The following is a 21,445-nucleotide window of genomic DNA, read 5'->3' as shown; positions in this document are numbered from 1 at the left end:
ACCTGGAATGACTTCGGCTATTCTTCCACATGTCCCTATATCTGGTTTTGTTTTCCTTGGTTTCAGATGGATATCTTTGGCTTATTGAACTTGGGACTGTTTAATAACCTAGTCTAGCTGCTGCTTATCTCTCAACTCCCGTAATTTATGACACTTAGTTGCCCTTCTCTCATTCCAATTTATCTCAATCCTTCTTAAAAGTGGCTGTCTAGAACTGGACACAGTATTCAAGGTGAGCTTTGACCAGTGCAGAGTAGACTGGAATTATGACATCCCACAATTTTGAAACTATACTTCTATTAATGCAACCTAAAGTTGCATTTGCCTTTTTTGCAGCCACATCACACTGCTGACTCATATTCAGCTTGTGATCGACTACAACTCCAAGATCCTTTTTACACGTACTATTGTCAAGCCAAGTATCCCCACCATCTTATACTGTGCATTTTATTGTTCTAAACTGCCCAGGCAGCTTCAGCTATTGGGCGGTATAGAAATGAAATAATAAAATAAATAATTTCCCCCCTTAATGAATGGATTTTGCACTTGTCTCTTTTAAATTTCATTCAATTATTTTCTGCCCAGTTTTTTAATCTATCAAGATCATTTTGAATTTTGTTTCTGTCTTATAAGGTTTTAACTATCCCACCCAATTTTGTGTCATCCTCAAATTCGATAATGAACTCCTCTTCCTGTTGGGTTTCCTGCCATGGAATCCTACTTACCAGTGCTCTCAGTTGGTTAAAATCAGCTTTCCTGAAGTCCAAGGGTGGTTCCAAAGACGTTTTGATGATGCTTCGTTGTCAGCAGGTTTACATGCTTCAAAAGTATTGTTAAAACAGAATCAGTTTGCATTTCTTGCAACTGCCTCGCAACACAGTCAATAAGTTAAAAGCTGCTTCAATACCCACATTCTTCTGTTGCAGCAGTGATGTTACAGGTTTAAGATTGCCCGGTACTTTTAGCTTAATTTCAGTAAGAAAGGGAAAAGTCTACTGATCTGATTGAGCAATCCAATAACTTCAGTATTTAGGTGACAACGTTTTTCACAAGGGGAAGATGCACTGATTAATTTGAATATGGAAAGAGTGAATCCTTCATTTGAATTTATAACTGAATCCAAGTGTCCAGTCCATGGTTGAACTAACAGGCATTTTCAAGAGCGGCCTTTATAAATCTGAGCAAAACGCTCCTTCTTCAAAAAATATGTACAACTGACCATGTAAGTCAAAATATTCCTCCATCTAAGGTATACCCTCAATTGTATGTACTATTAGGAATATGTAAGCGGAATCCACCATGGCATTATCCCAAAATAATGGTACATGTACTTTTAAAAAGAAAAATAAAACATTTCCTATTGGTTTCTTAAAATTTCTGAAATAAATGTATTTATTTGCTTGTAAAAATTTGGGTGGAAGGACAGAAAAAATTAGGGGGGGCTATATCCCCCTAGAGCCCCTCCTGGCTACAGGCCCATTCCCAAGGAAGCCATTAATAAGATTTCCTTTGCTGAGTGGCTTCTCTGAGGTCTCCTAGTTCTCAGTTCTTCCATTGGCTACACAGGGCTCCAGGTCTCTGGGATAAAAAGCTGGGATCAGAAAGAGAAAGAAAATTAGCTATTAAGAGCTGAACTCCACATTACACAGAAAGAGGATTCGAACTCCTTCAGACTGCAGGAGGGGAGGGAATGAGGAAGATATAATTGAATGCTTTTCACAATTGAAAGATGTCCCTATATATAACAAATTAGCCAATCAGAGAGAAAGTCAATTTAACTTAATACATGCAATGCTTGTGGTATACTTAAAAACCCTACACAAACACACATCTACACCCACAGACATGCACAAACACACACACATGCACACACTCTGTACCAGTATATATTGGAGGAATAGCTGAGGAAACGCAAAATTTATTCACATATGGGGGGATTCTAAGTAAAGTTAAAACTTTTCTGGTAAGAAACAACAATAATAATGAAAAAAAGTCACAAATTACTAATTCCCACCTTACTTAATTACTATATATTTGGGCTCACTAAAGAATTTAGTGAAATGAAAAGGACGAAGAAGAGTTGTTGGGATTCTATTAACTCTTGCTACCTTAGGACAAGAACCAGAAAATTCAGCAGCTCCCTCAGCCTGAGCTAATCAGGCACTCCTTTTACTGGGTAAGAACGATTTCTTTTTTTCTGACAGACATGCTTTTACTAATTTTGAGATAAAATAAAACTTCTCACCTGCACGTTCTTTGATAACAAAATATCCTTCATCTCCTACTGAATGGGAAATGCCTTGGAAGATTTAGAGAGTTTCTTATCCACATGTTTTTTCCAGTGTGTTTGAAGGACTGATTTATAAGCAAAGCTCTTCCCACACTCCATGCATTCATATGGTCTCTCGCCTGTGTGGATTCTCTGGTGAATCAAGAGATTTGATTTTTGAGCAAAACCCTTCCCACACTCCATGCATTTATAGGGTCTCTCTCCTGTGTGGACTCTCTGGTGGTTCATGAGCACCGATTTATGAGTAAAACATTTCTCACATTCCAAGCATTTAAACGGTTTCTCTCCTTTGTGGACTTTCTGGTGACTCCTTAGATGTGGCTGCTGTGCAAAACACTTCCCACACTCTAAGCATTTATAGGGTTTCTCGCCTGTATGGATTCTCTGGTGACCCACAAATGGGGATTTTTGAGCAAAACACTTCCCACACTCCAAGCATTTATAGGGTTTCTCTCCTGTGTGGACTCTTTGGTGTTTTGCAAAGGCTGATTGGGCAGAAAAAAACTTCCCACACTCCGAGCATTTATATGGCTTCTCTACTGTGTGGACTCTCTGGTGCTTCATGAGTACTGCTTTCTGAGCATAACATTTCCCACACTCCAAACATTTATATGGTTTCTCACCTGTGTGGACTTTCTGGTGTACTGCAAAGGAAGAGCGATTAGCATAGTACTTCCCACATTCCAAACATTTGTAGGGTTTCTCCCCTTTGTGGACTGTCTGGTGGGTCTTGAGAGATGATTTCTGAGCAAAACTCTTCCCACACTCCAAGCATTTATAGGGCCTTTCTCCTGTGTGGACTCTCTCATGTATCAAGAGATGTGATTTCTGAGCAAAACACTTCCCACATGCCAAGCATTTCAGTGGTTTTGACTCTGTGTCAGTTCTCTGATGACTTAGAATGGCTGAGGTCTGAATAAAACATATCTGACATTTAAAGCATTGGTGATGTTTTTTGCCTTTCTCCTCTGTGTGGACTATCCGATGGGTCATAAGATCTATTTTCTGAGCAAAACACTTCTCACATTCCGAGCATTTAAACTGTTTCTCACCTTTGTGGACTCTCTTGTGTTTCCTCAGATGTGACTGCCGTGCAAAATGCTTCCCACATTCCAAGCATTTATAGGGCTTCTCTCCTGTGTGAATTCTCTGGTGTTTTGTAAAGGCTGATGGATCAGAAAAAAAGTTTCCACACTGCAAGCATTTATAGGGTTTTTCACTTGTGTGGAATCTCTGGTGTACCACAAAAGAAGAGCGAGTAGCATAATACTTCCCACATTCCAAACATTTATAGGATTTCTTTCCTTTGTGGACTATCTGGTATTTTATGAGCACTGATTTCTGAGCAAAAGATTTCTTACCCTCCAAAGATTTATGCAATGTTTCCCTTGTGTGCACTGTCTGGTGGGTCTTAAGATTTGTCTTTTTTGCAAAACACTTCCCACATTCCAAGCATTTATGTGGTGTCTTTCCTGTGTGGACTCTCTGCTGGATCATTAAATATAATTTCAGAGAAGAACTCTTCCCACGTTCCAAGCCTCTATATGATGTTGTCCCTGTGTGGGTTCTCTGATGTCGCAGAAGGGCCGAGTGCTGAACAAAACTTATCTGACATTTAAAGCATTTGTGGTATTTCCCCCCTTTATGGGTTGCCTGGTGGATCATGAGATGCGATTTCAGAGCAAAACACTTCCTACGTTCCAAACATTTATACAACTTCTCTCCTGTGCGGATGCTTTTGCGGGCCACAAGAACTGATTTCTGAGTAAAACCCTTCCCACAGTTCGAGCGTTTATATGGCTTCGCTCTTGTGTGGATTTTCTGGTGGCTCATGAGATGTGATTTCCGAGCAAAACACTTCCCACACTCCAAGCATTTATAAGGTTTCTCTCCTGTGTGGACTCTTTGGTGTATTGCAATGGATGATAGATGAGCAAAACATTTCCCACACTCCAAGCATTTATATGGCTTCTCTCCTGTGTGGACTCTCTGGTGGTTCATGAGGTGCGATTTCAGAGCAAAACACTTCCCACACTCCAAGCATTTATAAGGTTTCTCTCCTGTGTGGACTCTCTGGTGTATTGCAAGGGATGATAGATGACCAAAACATTTCCCACATGCCAAGCATGTGTGTGGCTTTTCTTTTGTGTGGCATCTCTGATGGATCATTAGATTTGATTTAACAGAAAAACATTTTCCACACTCCAAGCATTTGTATGGCTTCTCTCCTGTGTGGACTCTCTGGTGGGTGATGAGCTGTGATTTCCAATAAAAACACTTCTCACACTCAAAGCATTTATACAGTTTCTCTCCTGTCTGGCTTTTGTAGTCAGAAATCAAGTGTTGCCAAATGTCACAATTTCCCCCACACACGGTTCTTGAGTGCTTTGTCCTACACTCCCCTGCTGGAACAATGAGAAAACAGAAACAATATTGATTTTGAGAATGGGAAAGACAGAAATCTTGGAAGGAGGCTGAAGGGGAAAATCCATTAAGGCTGGGCTCATTCTGCAAGATCAAGTACAGAAGGAGTTGTTCATGCTCTCCTTCTTTCGTCAGGGAACAGTTTCAGCACTGCAGTGGGCCTAGTAGTTTGTAGTAAGGGTTAGTTAGAAGTTCTAGGGTGACCATATGAAAAGGAGGACAGGGCTCCTGCAGATTTAACTGTTGTGATGAAGAGGGAATTTCACCAGGTTCTCTATATATAATACAAATGACAATTGCTGAAATTCCCTTTTCTATGTACCGTATTTCTTCGATTCTAAGATGCCATCGATTGTAAGACGCACACTAATTTCAGTACCACCAACAGGAAAAAAAGCTTTGATTCTAAGAAATAATGAACGCACCCGCGATTCTAAGATGCACCCTGTTTTTAGAGATGTTTATATATGGGGGAAAAGTGTGTGTTAGAATCGAAGAAATACGGTAACTGTTAAAGATACAGGAGCCCTGTCCTCCTTTTCATATGGTCACCCAAGTTAGAAGTAGTCTGGACGTGTTTGGGCCTACTCAGTCTGTCAGTGTTCTCACAGGAAGCTGCCTCCTGCTCTGTTCTGAGAACACTGAAATGGTCAGCTTAAATGGAATCTTTGTCCACTTTTGACAACTAAAAGACTGATATTACAACACTGGAAGGATAAATACTCACTTCTTATAATACAATGGATTGAGGACCTTACAACGCTTACAATATTTGAATGGGTGTCATGCAGAGACCAACTTCAAATGGATACTTATTTGGAAATTGTCTCTGCTTTCGTTGAAGCCTATGTATAATTCTAGAAAGCTGTATATATTTCATCTGTATTCATTGCTATGGATATATAAAAAAATCCATATACACACACACACACACACACACACACATTAAAAAACATTAAAAACAAACAAACCAAAAGTTTTACAGGAGTCCAAGGGTGCCACACTGGGGACTCCTGAATTAGGGGGCTGACTGAACAACACAGTTTCATAAAGATACAGCTTCCTTTTTTTTTACTTTTGTTAACAAAAGAGAACATTCCTTCAGTCCTCAAGACATATGGAGATCATTTTGGAAAGATGTGATCTCTTAAGATTTGAATATATACCTTGCGCAATTCTTTCTGTCTAGAGCAGCCTTCCTCAAACTGGGGCGCTCCAGATGTGTTGGACTACATCTCCCAGAATGCCCCAGCCAGCTGGCTGGGGCATTCTGGGAGTTGTAGTCCAACACATCTGGAGCACCCCAGGTTGAGGAAGGCTGGTCTAGGGTAACTCTGACACTACAGAACTGAATGTGGATATTTATACAGTATAATAAGCACTTGTACCCTAAAGTATTGTTAAAAGATGTATTTATCTGTTTAACGGAAAAATAATTTGAAGAATTAAAAAAAGAAAAGACTTCAATATAATAAAATGGGAGTGATGGCGGTGGTGGGGAGACCAGGGTTCCGAGGGATCAAGAAATCAACAAGTCTTTGGGTCACCCAGACCGCTCACCTAAGTGGGCCTTGGAGTTCTCCATTCCATCCAAGCCCGGAGAATCCGGCATCCACAGCTCTTCCCCTTGTTCCAGCCGAGAGATGAGCTCAGGCTTGGCACCTGGAAAGCCTGCTCAGGAAAGAAGAGAACAAAGAATATCATCACTCATCCTGAGGCCTCCACATTTGGCCTGTGGTCTATCAGTTGCCCACCCTAGCCATAGGCCATTCCTGTTCATTTCCAGTAATGTCACCAGGAAGGGAGAGACGGACCTGAGCAATCAGTTGCAGGGGGCAATTAGTGGTGGCCCCCGAACTGTGGAATGCTCTCCCCATCCAGGTCTGCCTACTGCCAACTTTGTCGTCTTTGCAGTGCTAGATTAAGACTTTCGTCTAGGCATTTGATGGCCTACAACGGTGCTTTTTAATATTCGTCATTCATTGGGTCCTGGAATATTGTTGTTGAATTGTTTCACACTGAATTAAATTGTTTCACAGCTTTGTATGTTAAAGTTTTTTATATTATGTTTTATTATATTGTATTATAGGGTTGTAATTTTTTATGAACTTCCCAGAGAGCTTTGGCTATTGGGAGATATAGAAATGTAACGAATGAAAGAATAAATGAAAATGGGGTGGGGTGGGGAAGCAGCTCTCTCTGGTTTCCCCTTAACTTTACTTCCCCAAATTGCCACTTTCGGTAGGCCCATGAATAATGTTCTAAATTAACTAGGTTTTATTGTTGTGTGGAGAACACGATGTAACCATTTTATGTAACCTGGACCTGCTGGGATAGGTTGAGAAAAGTCCAGGCAAAGAAATCAAAACATTAATAAACAGAGTCATCATTCAAAAAATAGAAAATACTGGAAAATGCAATGAGAGAGAGAGGAACATTCAGGCTCTTATGAAATGGGGAACCACGTTCCTTACCCAACGAGGCCACGTTGCCATAATTGTCCACCATGACCTCCCTGTACAAGGCCCTCTGATCCGGATCCAGCAGAGCCCCCTGGCCCTCCGTGAAATACACGGCCACATCTTCGAAGACCACTGGCCCCTGCAAAAATGGAGAGACTTCAGCCTCCACAACTCAAGAAGCCCTGCTACAGTTTCGGTTGCACCCAAGAAATAGAAAGCAGCCCTCTTGGAAGGAACCAATGACAGGTAACTCTGCTACCTACTGTCACATCCCTGTTTGTACTAATAGCTGGGACAAATCCTGTCTCTCCCTCCTTTACCTGTTGTCATTGCTGGAGAACAGCTCAGCTTTGCTGCCTGCTGTCTAGGCCAGAGGGTGCTTTGCCCTGTTCCTATTGGCACCTGGGACAGTCAACTGTTCCTGCCTCCCCTCTGAAGCGGTTTAAAAGGTCACACTCCACTGCTGATGCTAACTAGTAAGACCAGGGAGTTCACAGTGTTGTTGCTGCCAATGGAATTCTTGTCTTGCTACTGACTTGCTTGTTAAGAAATTGTTCTCACTCTTCTTGAATACAGATAGGCATATAATTGTGTTTCATCGTACTTTGCTGTGAACGGCTTTGAACGTACCGTATATAGAAAGGTGATATACAAATACAGTGACTGATACTGGACGGATTGGTTCCAGCCCAACCTTCTCTCTGAAAAGATCATTTTCCTACAGGGAGAGCACTCAAAGATGTGACCGCTCTAGTACACAAACAATTTTACCATCACCTGCTGTTTGCATAGATTGTTTCAGCTTCACCTGCAGAAGCAGGATTTGTACTGAAATGTGCAATCCCCACGCAGACCGCATGGTGTGGGAGATTCATAGAATCATAGAATAGCAGAGTTGGAAGGGGCCTACTAGGCCATCGAGTCCAACCCCCTGCTCATGTTCGCATACATCATGAAAACTTCTTTACAGGGTCTTGGGCACACTAGGAACCTGCCTCTTCTCTAGTCTTTGGACACGGTAGTAAGGCTCTTCTACAGCACATCACCACCACAGGTTGTGGAGATGGTTGTGAGCTTAGATAGCCTTTAATTAGACAATTCATGGCATGCAAGTGTAACCGTAACTACAGTGGTGGCCACAATCGAGGACACTTTTTGAAATGTTCATGTTTTGCAACTTTGCACGCTTATAGAAAATGTTGTTTCATGAAATTCAAATGTTTATATATCAATTGAAAGTCCTGATTCACATAATAAAACAATCCTGCTTCTTTTCCTGGGTGTCCAATCAACTCTTTTCTTTGGTGCCATTGCTCTATTTATGATGTACACTTTTAATTTAAGAAATACTTCAGATATTCACACAATCTCCAATTGCGCTTCAGTTACAGAACAAACAGCAAAACTGACTTTCCCCAACTTGAAACATGATGTATCGCAGCTACTGCCATGTGATTGGTCCCCAGAACAAGGACTGTGACTGGCCAGTAGGGTTTGCAATTCCAATCCGCTTCTTCACTCAATCACACCTGTGTTTGTTTTTAGACTAAAGTACGCATAACTTTTTTTGTACTGCAGTTATTTGCATTCTGTTTTTTGTAACGAATTCAGCATAAAATTCTCTTTCAATTGATATATAAAAATTTTAATTTCGTGAAACAGAACATTTTCTATAAGCATGCAAAGTTGCAAAACATGAAAAATTCAAAAAGCGTCCACAATTTTGACCACCACTGTATTAGGTATTACACCTACAAGGCACCTCTCAATACTGGGTGCAGGGAGGGAAGGAAGGCTCATTGCTTTCATGCTGGTCTTCTGGGATTCCTACACTAGATGGACCTTTTATTCTGATCCCTTTTATGTTCACAAAGTGGAAGGGAAGGAAGAAAAGGATGTTTCCAGCTGGCTTCACTCTCCTTATTCAGATCCTTCTTTCTTTCTGTCCATCTCGCTCCTCATTAGCTTCCAGAGGATCTCCTACCTGGCTTGGTTCCACTGCAACCTCTCGCCTTGTCCTAGAAGGAGGCTGCGATTTTGGTTGAAACCCAGACGTCATTCTTCATTGTCTGGGGGAGAGCAAAGGGGGAACATCTCAGAAATGCAGGGCTTTTATTTATTTATTATTTATTTATTTTAAACATTTGTATCCCACCCCATATCATTAAGATCTGTACAATCCACCCCGCACACTCAGGTCTTCTGGGAAGAATTTGCTCCAGCCAACAAAAACAAGGCTGACAACTATTACCCAGAGGACCTTTTTTCCTGCTGCTCTCAGTTTGTGGAATGGCTTGCTGGGAGAGATTTGTCAACCTAACAGTCTTCCGGAATTTAAGAAAGCCATAAAGACTGATCTCTTCCGGCAGGCCTACCCAGTTGAATTTTAAATTTGCCTTTTAATAATGTGGTGCTTTTAGTAATGTATTAGTTTTAAACATTTTAATTAGTTATATGATGTTCGAATTTGTGTTGTACCCCGCCTCGATCCAGAGGGAGAGGCAGGTAACAAATTTATTATTGTTGTTGTTATTATTATTATTATTATTATTATTATCATTAAGATCTCAGGGCAGCGTACAGATAAAAGCATACAGTATAAAACAATAAATATACACAGCTAAAAACAAATTAAACCATTAAACCTTTTAAACCACATTCTGTTTCCAACATGCCATGAGGCCCTTTCTGCACTTATTGAACACATGTCATGATCAGAGGAAAGGAAGGGTCTCAAGTATTACGCAGCTAGGAAACACCCTTCTGCTGAGTCAAACAATCTAGCCCAGAGTGTTTACAGAAGCTGGTGATGGCTCTCCAAAGACTCAGGTAGAGAGTCTTTGGAGAGCCATCAACCCTACTGCCTGAGCTCCTTTCACCTGGAGAGAAAAGAGATCTTGGGATTGTGGGGGACAGCTCGATGAAAATGTCCACCCAGTGTGTGGCTGCTGTAAAGAAGGCAAACTCCATGTTAGGCATTATAAGAAAAGGAATTGAGAATAAAACGGCCGGTATCATACTGCCTTTATACATGGTGCGACCACACTTAGAATACTGTGTACAGTTCTGGTCACCACACCTAAAAAAGGATATTATGGAGCTGGAAAAAGTGCAGAAAGGGGCAACTAAAATGATTAAGGGGCTGGAGCATCTCCCCTATGAGGGAAGGTTACATCCACTGGGATTGTTTAGCTTGGAAAAAAGGAGGCTAAGGGGAGACATGATAGAGGTGTACAAAATTATGCATGGTCTGGAGAATGTGGATAGGGAGACATTTTTGTCCCTCTCTCAAAATACTAGAACCCGGGGTCATCCCATGAAGCTGATTCGTGGGAGATCCAGGACAAATAAAAGGAAGTACTTCTTCACACTGTGCATAGTTAAATTATGGAACTCACTATCACAAGATGTAGTGATGGCCACCAATTAGGATGGCTTTAAAAGGGGGTTGGATAAATTCCTGGAGGTGAAAGCTATCAATGGCTAGTAGCTCTGATAGATGTGTGCTGTCTCCCAGAGAGAGCAGTCAGAACCAGGAAGCATGCCTAAAAATTGCATTATAGGACACACATAGAACCTTCCGTTAAAAAGATACTAACAAAATAAACAACATAATACAAACATGTCTCTAGAGGATTAACTATCTGATTCTCTGCTGCACTCTTCCCTTATGACAAGCTGGGTTCCTTGCACTCTCAATGTTGATTACATCTAACAAGAACCACCAAAGACATGCAGCTGTGTTGATAGATTGCACTATAAAGAACTGATCCAGTCCCTCATGGTACTACTGTGGCACAAAAGCTGAAATCCAAACCGAGACTACCAGAAATAGAATAGCAGAATTTGATGCTGCACCGTAAATATACATGCGATAATAAACAATGAACAGAATTTTAAAAAGCTAAAGCATGCTTATGGCTGCGCGGTTGGAATAATGCCATAGAAATGCATTTTACTATTTCCTTAGCTTTATGATGGGAAAGCTTTAAATGAAGGAAAAGACAAGAAACTTTTATACACTAAAAAAGCAGTTTGTGAACATCTGTCAGCCTTGTAAATTAAAGCAACATACAAATAAAAAGTTCAGCATCCCGATAATTTGTTTCTACCTTTTTTCCACTTCATTGGATGCTTTTCTTCCCTTGCTTTTGTTTTTGGCTCCTGTATTGATGCCTCCCCTGCCATGATGGCTCCTGTATTACCTCCTGTGTTGGAGGCAGCGTATCTCTGTATACCCAAGCAGGAAGGTGTTTATTCCTCGGTGGGTAAAGGACCCTGGACTAGATGGCCTTTGGTCTGACCCAACAAGGCTCTCTGTACATTGCTAGAGCAGTCATCAGTTGCGTGACACACACTTTTAGAGAGGAACTGGACTAATAATGAGAAAGAAAATAAAAGCTGGATCCATGAAATCATACCCCTAAAACCACCATCCAGTCACAGATCACATCAGTCTCCATAGACTGAACCTTGAAAATCATGGATCTGACCATTTTTGGTGCTGTCACCGTTCAAAAACATGCATCCAGAGCATGGATCCGATTGGATCTCCATGATTTTTGCAGTGGATACCTCAAAAATCATGATCAAATCACAAACCATATCTGTGACCAGGGATTGCACAAGAAAAACCTTGGATCTAGTTATCTAGAGTGATCATATGAAAAGGAGGACAGGGCTCCTGTATCTTTAACAATTGCATAGAAAAGGGAATTTCAGCAGATGTCATTTGTATATATGGAGAACCTGGTGAAATTTCCTCTTCATCACCGCAGTTGAAGATGCAGGTGCCCTGCCCTCTTTTGAACCTGGTCACTCTAGTATAGCTCCTGCAGCTTTAACTGTTGTGATGAAGAGGGAATTTCACCAGGTTCCCCATTTATATACAACTGTCCTCATTTTTCAATACAACTGTTAAAGATACAGGAGCCCTGTCCTCCTTTTAATAGGGTCACCCTATAGTTATCGCCACACTGCTACTGGACAAAAACGTGGATCTGAGGTACAGATCCTCATGATTTTTACGGGGGAAATCTCCCAAACCACGCAAAAATCAAGAGGATCCATGGGTTTTTTTTTACTTCGTGAATAACTATATTCCCCCCGCCCCCTCCGGCCTCTGCCATTTAAAGAGCTCGTAAATCGACCTTTCCTCCTGCTTTTCTGTTCCTTTTCCGCTCTCCTACTCCCCTTCCCAAATCCAAAGCCCAATTATTTATTTACACACTTTAGGTCTGTTTTGAAAGGGGGAACTCAAGCAGCCATAGCGAAGAGTCAGACAGGTTTCTCCACCTTACCTGTATCTGCGAGAGGTTCATTCAGAATCTCCTCCGGAGAGGTTTTGCTTCTTAGCTCTGACAACTCGCCCGCGAGGCTCCTCCGCTTCTGGCCTGGGGCTGTTATGGGAATGCAGCCCCTGCACCCATTGTCTAATCTCTCCCCACCTCTGCACCCCATCTCAGCCAATGAAACGTCGGGATACTCAAGCGGCAGGCCGACTTGAATGCGCAGCGCCTGCTGGGAGATGTAGTTTATACAGGTCCTGCAATATATTAGAAATAGTCAAGGATGCATTTTCTCAGGCTAGTAGAGAGGACAATAAAGAGGAGGGGTTTTTTTTGGGGGGGAAGATAAAAATGATGGTGAGGGGGGTGGAAGACAAAGGATAATATAGCTCTTTTGCTCCTTGGAGCGGGATAGGATTAAAAATCTACTTCAGCTAGCAAAAACTGTTACCCAGACGACCTTCTCTTCTGCTGCTCCCAGACTGTGTTTACTCAGAAGTAAGACTCTCTCTGTTCAATGGTGTTTCCTCAAATGTAAGCCAGCATGTGAGGTTAGCAGTTGAAATCAATGGGATTTACTTTTGAGTAGGGGAACCAACATATCTGTAGTTCATGAACTTGAACATGCACAGCTTTTCATGATCAAAGGAATGAAACAGTGATCCTACGATCTTCACACTAGTGGACTATAAGCTCCTTGATGGAGGAAATTTAAAAAATAATTAAAAAAATCAACGGATGACCCAATCGGATACAAATTTGGTATGCTGAAACCCCTAAGAGCTATCACTGTGCCGATTTTGATCTCTTTATCTTTAAAACTTATGCAGATGTAAGCATTTCCATTTTAAAAATGCCTTAAAATTGAGGGATGATCCAATCGGATTCAAATTGGGCATGCTGAAAGCCCCCCTTAAGACCTATCACTGTGCAAATTTTGATCTATTTATCTTTAAAAACGAGGGTGCTGCTGGCAAGGAGGGTGCATTTTCCCCATTTCTTTTAAGGTGAAAATGCCTATTCAGGAGTAAGAACATAGAGTTCAATGGGAGCTCTTATAACTCGAGACGAACTGCTTATTGATGGGAGATCCAAGACAAATAAAAGGAAGTACTTCTTCACGCAGCGCATAGTTAAATTATGGAACTCCCTACCACAAGATGTAGTGATGGCCACCAATTTGGATGGCTTTAAAAGGGAGTTGGATGAATTCCTGGAGGCGACAGCTATCAATGGCTACTAGCCCTGATGAGTGTGTGCCATCTCCAGTATTCGAGGCAGTATGCCTGTGTGCAACAGTTGCTGGGGAACATCATAATAATAATACATTTATTTCTTGCCAGCCTCTCCATTTTGATCGAGGCAGGGAACAACAATAAATGATAAAATACATAATACTCAATTAAAACATAATATATATTGTTAAAAACATCGTAAAAAAAATCCTAAAAACTTTTTAAAAACATCTTAAAATTCCACTGGATAGGCCTGCTGGAAGAGATCAGTCTTTATAGCTTTCTTGAATGCTAGTAGACTGTTAAGTTGATGAGTCTCCTCCGGCAGGCCATTCCACAGTCTGGGAGCAGCGGAAGAGAAGGTCCTCTGGGTAACAGTTGTTAATCTAGTTTTTGCTAGCTGAAGTAGATTTTTCCCAGAGGACCTGAGTGTGCGGGGTGGATTGTACGGGAGAAGGCGATCCTGCAGGTAGCCTGGGCCCAAACCATGTGTTGTTGTTGTTATTATTATTATTATTATTATTAGCATTTTTATACCGCTCAGCAGCTGAAATTCCCTGGGCGGTTCACAAAAATGGTGATAACCAACACTTCATACTTCGATCGGAAACTAATTGGCAGCCAGTGAAGAGGGTGCTGTTGCACCATGTCCTGCTTTGTTGGTCCCTGGCCGATGGCTGGTTGGCCACTGTGTGAACAGAGTGCTGGACTAGATGGACCCTTGGTCTGATCCAGCATGGAACTTCTTACATTCTTATGTTCTTAACTGCTAATACATTATCCACTGCTGCATAGGGTGATTCAGAGTACAGCTCTTCAACGTACAGAAACACAGTACAGCAACTGTACATAGAGAAGGCATGCTGAAGAAGATTATAACACTAGAAGTTCCACGGTGGATCAACCCAATGGTCCATCTAGACCAGCACTCTGTTGACACAGTGCCCAAACAGCAATCTGCAAGGAAAAATCAAAGGAGGACATGTTGCAACACCACCCGCCATTCCAACGGGACACTGTGTTCCCCTTGTCACACACTTCCAATTGAGAAGGAAAGGGGAGGGGAGAGAAGCTACTCAATCCTGGCCCCTTGAACACACTTTCATCAGCAATACCGCCCCTTGAAAACACGTCCACAGAACATCGGATTGAAAACGATGGATGAAAATTCACTTTGAAGTTTGAGCGGTGTGCTTTCACATTACTGAAAGAACCGGACTTTCCGCATGCCAAAATATGTCGCTAAGGGGTGGTGGTGGACAACTGCAATCACAGCAGAACATGGCTGACATCATCTGAGTCCTTTGCATGCAATTCACCTCTACAGCAGACTATAACGCTGGTGTGATGGAGCTTTTAGCTTGGGAATGCTGGAGACAAGATATGTTTCTACTCTCACCCCTAGTACCTTGACTGTCTTCATTTCTTTAACCACCTACATGTCACCTTACACCCTCGACTGAGGTAATGTTGTAGAAAAGGGAGCTTTTCCTGCAAAGGTAATGATTCATGATTGGAACCTAGAAACTAAAAGTGTTAAATCAACAAAGGTGTCTAGTGATTTGTATAATACCTATCATTCATTAACTACTCAGTTTAAATATGAATTTCTAACACAGATAGGCCTTCCATCCTCATGCATGTGCTTTGTAACTGAAAACAGAAACCATTCATTTCTGGGCTCCTGAGAAGGGATGTTAATGGGCCCAAACCAATCCCTGTTGCCCAGGTAACTGAATTTGCATGACCAAAGAAATAGCTGTCCGCCATACCTGGTCCGCTAATGTTTAGCATATCAATAGTCACACCTGGTCATAGTTTGTTGCTTTCCATTTGTCAATGGAACCATCCTCAATGTGAAATGCATATGCCATAGTTTATGTGTACCAACATTTAATAGTCCTCAATTTTAAGATTGAGTGATATGGGAAAATGCATATATGAGTTCAGTGTACATTTAGTTTACTAAAGCCTACACTATGCAACATCAATTGTAATTTCCCCAGAAATGTAGCATTACCCTCCAAGACCTGCTGCTACCCTCAGGAATTTATATAAATGTGCTTGCTTGAAAGGTTAATTCATAATCACAGGAATTGATGCACGAGATGCACTCTAAACCAAGTTGTGCATTCTGCAATTCTGTGTCAAACTCCTACTTGGGTAATTGAAAGGAGACAAAGCACCAGAGAAGTAACCCAACCTGATTATTCCATTTGTTCAGTTTTTACACCACCAACAAGATAGTGCTGTCTTCCACAACAGAACATGGCTCAATATTCCCCTACTGTGTTGACTGGAAAGATGTTTGCTTTCCAACCCGATTTACGCTTTGCTTCTCCCTTTCATAACTAACAAAATACATACCAAGTTATTCAAAATGTACTCTTTATTAACTGTGGAAAACTTGGCTTACAGAAACACGTAGAATTGGTTGTGGCAGTGAATGGATGGTGTTAGGGTGAAAATTTCTGCAGATTCTTTACGTGTCGTGGTGGGCGCTTAACGCTCATGCAGGAGTCCCGTGGAGTGGATGAACACATTGGCAGTAGGCTCCAGGAATCCTCCCACAGTGTTTCTTCACCCTTGTCTCTGTTTGGGGTCGCATCGATTTCCACTGAGCAGTTCTGCTGCAATGAGTGCACCGTGTCTTGGTGCTTCTGAAGGGTGGACACTGTCTGCCTTGGCATAGATTGCGCCTGCTCCCATTCCTTGAACCGTTTTGGGTTTGTTGGAACCCTGGTGTGATCCTTTCCTGATTGCCTGTCAACAGCCATGGTTGTGGTGGGCAGCCCTTCGACACTGTGCAGTTTAAGCTTCCGCTTTGATTTGAGCTGAGGTCTGGTGCATGGAGTGGGCAATGCCATGGGCTCCACTTCCTCCTCCTGAATCCTGGGTGTTATTCGTTGAGTTTCAGGAAACAACTCTGTTTTGGGTTGCTTGGTGACCCTCTCCTCCCACTGCTAGAATCCCCACCAGTGTCTCTAGCAGCGTGCACTGCCTGTCCAAAATCTTCAGAAAGGCGTCCTGCTGTCGCTGGTTATGAGCATCCTCCTGCACTGTGCCTCACGTACGCCTCTGAGTCACGCTCAAAAAGGTCAATCATCCACTGTTGTTGGCATATTATCTGTTCATTATGCCTTGAAGAGTGTTGGAGGATGAGCTCTATATCGTGGCTGTGTGGTGGTCGTCTTGTCCTTGCCATAGGAAGCCTTGTTGCAGTTGCTGTAGGGTTGGGATTTGTCCTCTCTGCCGCCACCCCTGCAGTCAGAAAGGAAAGGGATGAGTATGCTTGTTTGGGGTTTATTGACAGGCAGAGTTGGAGAATGTTACACCCACTCTCAGAAAAGACACTTCATACCGTCCCCTAGTCAAGCTCCATGCCATTGCCATAGAGCGGTTTCCATTTCTAATTTAAATGATCGTGCTGAAGGCCAATATTTAACTGTGCTTGTATGGAGGAATTGAGGCCTAAGCCAAATTTGCATTGATTGGATTCTCGCATTAGCCGTCTGTGAACCATATTTTGGAAGAAATTCCCAGCTATGTCAATGTATTGGAACCTCCTCTTACTGGAGGAGAGCCTTGCAAAACAGAAACACAAAAAGACAGAAGGGCAAACTTGACAAATGTGAAGTGCAGACACCAAAAATGAAAATCCAGGACAATGAAGCCGGCAGGAAAGCACATCCTGCATTTTGAAGAAGTCCTGCAAGAGGAGCCATTGAGCCAGGTGCCGTGTTGCTAAGCACGTTTAACACGCAGGACCCACAAGCAGACATTAAAAGGGGAAGGGAGGAGGGAGGGAAGCCGCCGACCAGAGGCATATGCAATCAAAATCTATTGCCAAAGGCTCTTTTAACACAGACACAAACGGACACCCATAGACACACACCAATTGTAAAGGGTTTGGCACCTCCTAGGATATTAGCAAGAGGGTGTGAAGGAGGAAGCCAAAACCAAGGGGGAAGCTAACCGCATTGGCTTATAATGTTAACAGACATTAACAAAACCAGCGGCTAGAAATACCCATTTATATGAGTAGAGGTTGTTATTAAAATCAGGTACACTGGTCATATCTGAAATTACTTTATATTGAGATTGATTTTATATGACATTGAAATCACAATGTAGATTGGAGTTTGAAAAGGGCCGAAACCTATATAGAAATTTACTTGAGAAACAAAAAAGGAAGTTTCCTTAACAGCAAAATAAGCACCAAAGACAGCGATCCAGAATAAGACCCAAGACAGAGATCCATAAACCCCATATATGAACTCCAGAAATTAACTCATTACCTGCATTGTTTTGTGGAGTACTGTGCTGAGGCAAACCCCACATCTCCGAAGAAGTGCTACTGGTACTTGGTTCAACAGCATTGGTTGAACATGAGCCTGAAAAAATACACAAAATGTCACCTTTTGGTTGCTATTGCATGTGTTAATTGGTTGACTGAGACTGGCTCTTGTTACCATGGTAGTAGCTTGAATTATGCTTTTGAGATACATACCTGCATATTTACTCAAGTTTAAGTGAACGAATATATGAATATGCCATGCTGCTCATAATCAAGGAACCATTACATATGTGATTTTTCAGAGTATCCGCTCTGCATTGCAGAACATAAGCAGGATATAACACTATGAAAGTGGTATGGAAGTGGTATATAAAGGCAGGAGCCACACTACTGCTTTATAGTGGTACTGAAGTGCACTGACAACTGTTGGGGCCCATGACACATCTATACCAAGCAGGATATTACATTATAAAAGCAGTTATGAAAGCAGTATATGGTACATGTCAATGGGCCCCAACAGTTGTCAGTGCACTTCAATACCACTATAAAGCAGTAGTCTAGATCCTGCATGTTACATACCGCTTTCTTAGTGGAATATCCTGCTTGGTGTAGATGAGCCTTAAGTCAAAAATAAAAATTCATTCACACACACACTCAAGGTAAAATAACAACAGCAATACACACCTCACATATGCTCATCAAAGGCAATAAAAATTAAAATCCACACACCCCTACACACTCACCCAGCATGGAAAAAACTCCACACCCTCCCCAAGACAATCTAAAAAAAAAACACCTCCACACATACTTAACTGGGGAGGGGGGATATAAATCCATCCCACACTCACCAAATGCAAAATAATAATAATCTACAGCAACACCCCCCAAGGCAAACAATAAAATAACATCAAAAATACAATACTTACTCACCCAAGGCATCATCATCATAGTGTGGTGTAGTGGCTAAAGTTGTTGGACTGGCAGCTGGGAGATTCGGGTTCTAGTCCCCACTCAGCCATGGAGTGACTTTAGGCCAGTCACACACTCCCCAACCCACCTCACAGGGTTGTTGTTGTTGATGATGATGATGATGATGATGATTTACATTTATATACTGCCCTGTAGCCGCAACTCTCTGGGTGGTTTACAAAAGTTAAAAACAGTGAATGGTAAAAACAAATATACAAAATTTAAAACCATAAAAAGCATAAAATACAAACAGAAACAGACAATATCTGTTTAAAACAACTATTCTGGGGTCAGTTAAAAAAAACTCAGCAATATGTTATTAAATGTTTACTCAGAGGTAAGCCCCGTTGTGTACAATGGCACTTACTCACTAGCGTGTGTTTAGGATTGCAGCTTTAGGCATTCATTATGGCTCAACTTCCCTATTGCAACCTGCCTGTTCAAGGTATCTGCAGCATTCTTTACTCTAAATCCTCTCTGGTAATTTCTGGTTTGCAGATGAGCAAATAACAGATTTTACCGAGAGGTCAAGCTCACAGAAAAGGCCAAGTGAAAAATAAACGGGTCCAGTTGGTATGAGTCCTGCCTGGACTGTAATTTACAGTAACCGCAATACCACAGCTGAAGGGCTAGAGGATAAAACTAGGGTGACCATATGAAAAGGAGGACAGGGCTCCTCTATCTTTAACAGTTGCATGGAAAAGGAAATTTCAGCAGGTGTCATTTGCATATATGGAAAACCTGGTGAAATTCCCTCTTCATTGCAACAGTTAAAGGTGCAGGAGCTATACTAGAGTGACCAGATTTAGAAGAGGGCAGGGCACCTGCAGCTTTAACTGGAACTTTCACCAGGTTCTCCATATATACAAAAGACACCTGCTGAAATTTCCTTTTCAATACAACTGTTAAAGATACAGGAGCCCTGTCCTCCTTTTCATATGGTCACCCTAATAAAACGGAGAGGAGGAGGAGGAGGTTTATGTACGCCGCCTTGGGTTCCTTGGAGGAAAAAAGGCAGATGTAAATGCAACAACAACAACAACAACAACACAGAGAGGTATCAGCTGTAGGCCTGGGGGGGACGGGGACGAAACAACGCCTGGCCAGGAGGGAGGAAGCAAGCCCGCCACAGCCACGTACCTTGTTTTCTGATGACCTGAACCGGGCTGCTGCTTTGTCCACCTGGGCTCCGCTCGAAGCAGGGAGGGGTCGGGAGCTGTTCTCAGATGTCTGAGAAGGCGTCCCTCCAGGAAGCCTGGGCCGATCTGATTCAAGCTCCCCCCGTGCACCGGGTGCGGCTGCAGGCCCGGGCGCTGGGAAGAAGCCCAGGCCTAGCCGAGGCAAGTCCTGCGTGTGCCATATTGCAGATGTGGACAGAGAAGGGGGCGGGGAAGGTTGCTGGGGAACATGGTTTGGAAGTTGCTGTTGCGCTCCTGCCCTGCTTCTGGGTTCCTGCTGTTTGGCCTCTGTGTGAACGCAATGCTGGACTAAATGGATCCTTGGTCTGATCCAGCTTGGCTCTTCTTTTGTTCTTATATTAGCAATTAAAAACATACCACAATTATGAACAACTATAACATATTCCTCTTACAAACTAATACACAGGACACCAATTTCTTAATTGTCATAAAACCATCCAGAACACAAACCTTACTTAATTTCTTCAATACTTCCAAACAATGCTTACAGCTCCTAGCTTCTATGGATGACTAAATATAATTGATTTCCCAAAGTATATATAAAGGACTTCTCTTTTCCTGCTGTTTCTCATTAATAGAATTACATGTATCAATTTCAGCTGTTAAAAAGACAGAGAATTTCTTAAACCAATTCTGTTATCACTTTGAACGTAATAAGCCTGAAAATAAAATGTTTTGTAAAACTGAAGCAATCGATTAAAAAAAAATCAAAACTGTAACCAATATACTATTAGAATTCAGATTTTAAAAGAAGAATATTGCTGACAGAAGGTAGCGTATATCACATTGGAAGATGAGCAAGTAAAATGAGCCTCTGATGTGTATCGTAACGTGTATCATAACAATCTACAACCCATCTTAGACAATGACACTTCTCTTACACAGGCCTTGGGTTAAGGCTTGGACTTGCTTATACTCAACTCCCACCCCAGCCTAAAACAACTACTTACTAGTAAACAAGTTGCATAATAAGGATACTAACACATTGGGGCTGTTCGCACATAATAACAGCAAATCATGGGTTAATTATGCACCAGGTGCATTCCACAATCTTTTTAAATATTTAACCCCTGAGCAGGCTGATCGGGTGGGCCGGATGCTACTTGATGTCCAAACCTGGAAACTACGAAGAGGTAATAGTGGCAAATTGTGGGATAATTAACCCAGAATTTACCTTGGTGTTTGCCGGGTACATTGCATGGCCATTTTGAATATTCAACCTCTAATTGGGCCAATTAGGGTTGCTAAGTGATGTCCAAACCCAGACACTATAGGTTAATC

General features: G+C 42.0%; 1 protein-coding gene across 1 annotated transcript in view; it reads right to left on the bottom strand.

Moving 5' to 3' along the window:
• LOC134395523 (zinc finger protein 208-like) overlaps positions 1-12,562 on the bottom strand; it is a 34,830-nt gene extending 22,268 nt beyond the window's left edge. Inside the window, exons 1-5 of the mRNA XM_063121688.1 lie at positions 12,477-12,562; positions 9,161-9,245; positions 7,189-7,315; positions 6,275-6,385; positions 2,357-4,695 (exon numbers count right to left, since the gene is read on the bottom strand). Of these exons, the coding sequence (XP_062977758.1) occupies positions 2,357-4,695; positions 6,275-6,385; positions 7,189-7,315; positions 9,161-9,235 (2,652 nt within the window). The 5' untranslated portion in view covers positions 9,236-9,245; positions 12,477-12,562. The remainder of the gene's footprint in view (positions 1-2,356; positions 4,696-6,274; positions 6,386-7,188; positions 7,316-9,160; positions 9,246-12,476) is intronic.
• Between the last annotated feature and the right edge of the window lie 8,883 nt (positions 12,563-21,445).

Source organism: Elgaria multicarinata, chromosome 3 (genome assembly GCF_023053635.1).
Source record: "Elgaria multicarinata webbii isolate HBS135686 ecotype San Diego chromosome 3, rElgMul1.1.pri, whole genome shotgun sequence".
In the NCBI taxonomy this organism is placed as follows: domain Eukaryota; kingdom Metazoa; phylum Chordata; class Lepidosauria; order Squamata; family Anguidae; genus Elgaria; species Elgaria multicarinata.
Note: the sequence above shows the minus strand (reverse complement) of the source record. Positions and strands in the feature narration are given on the sequence as shown.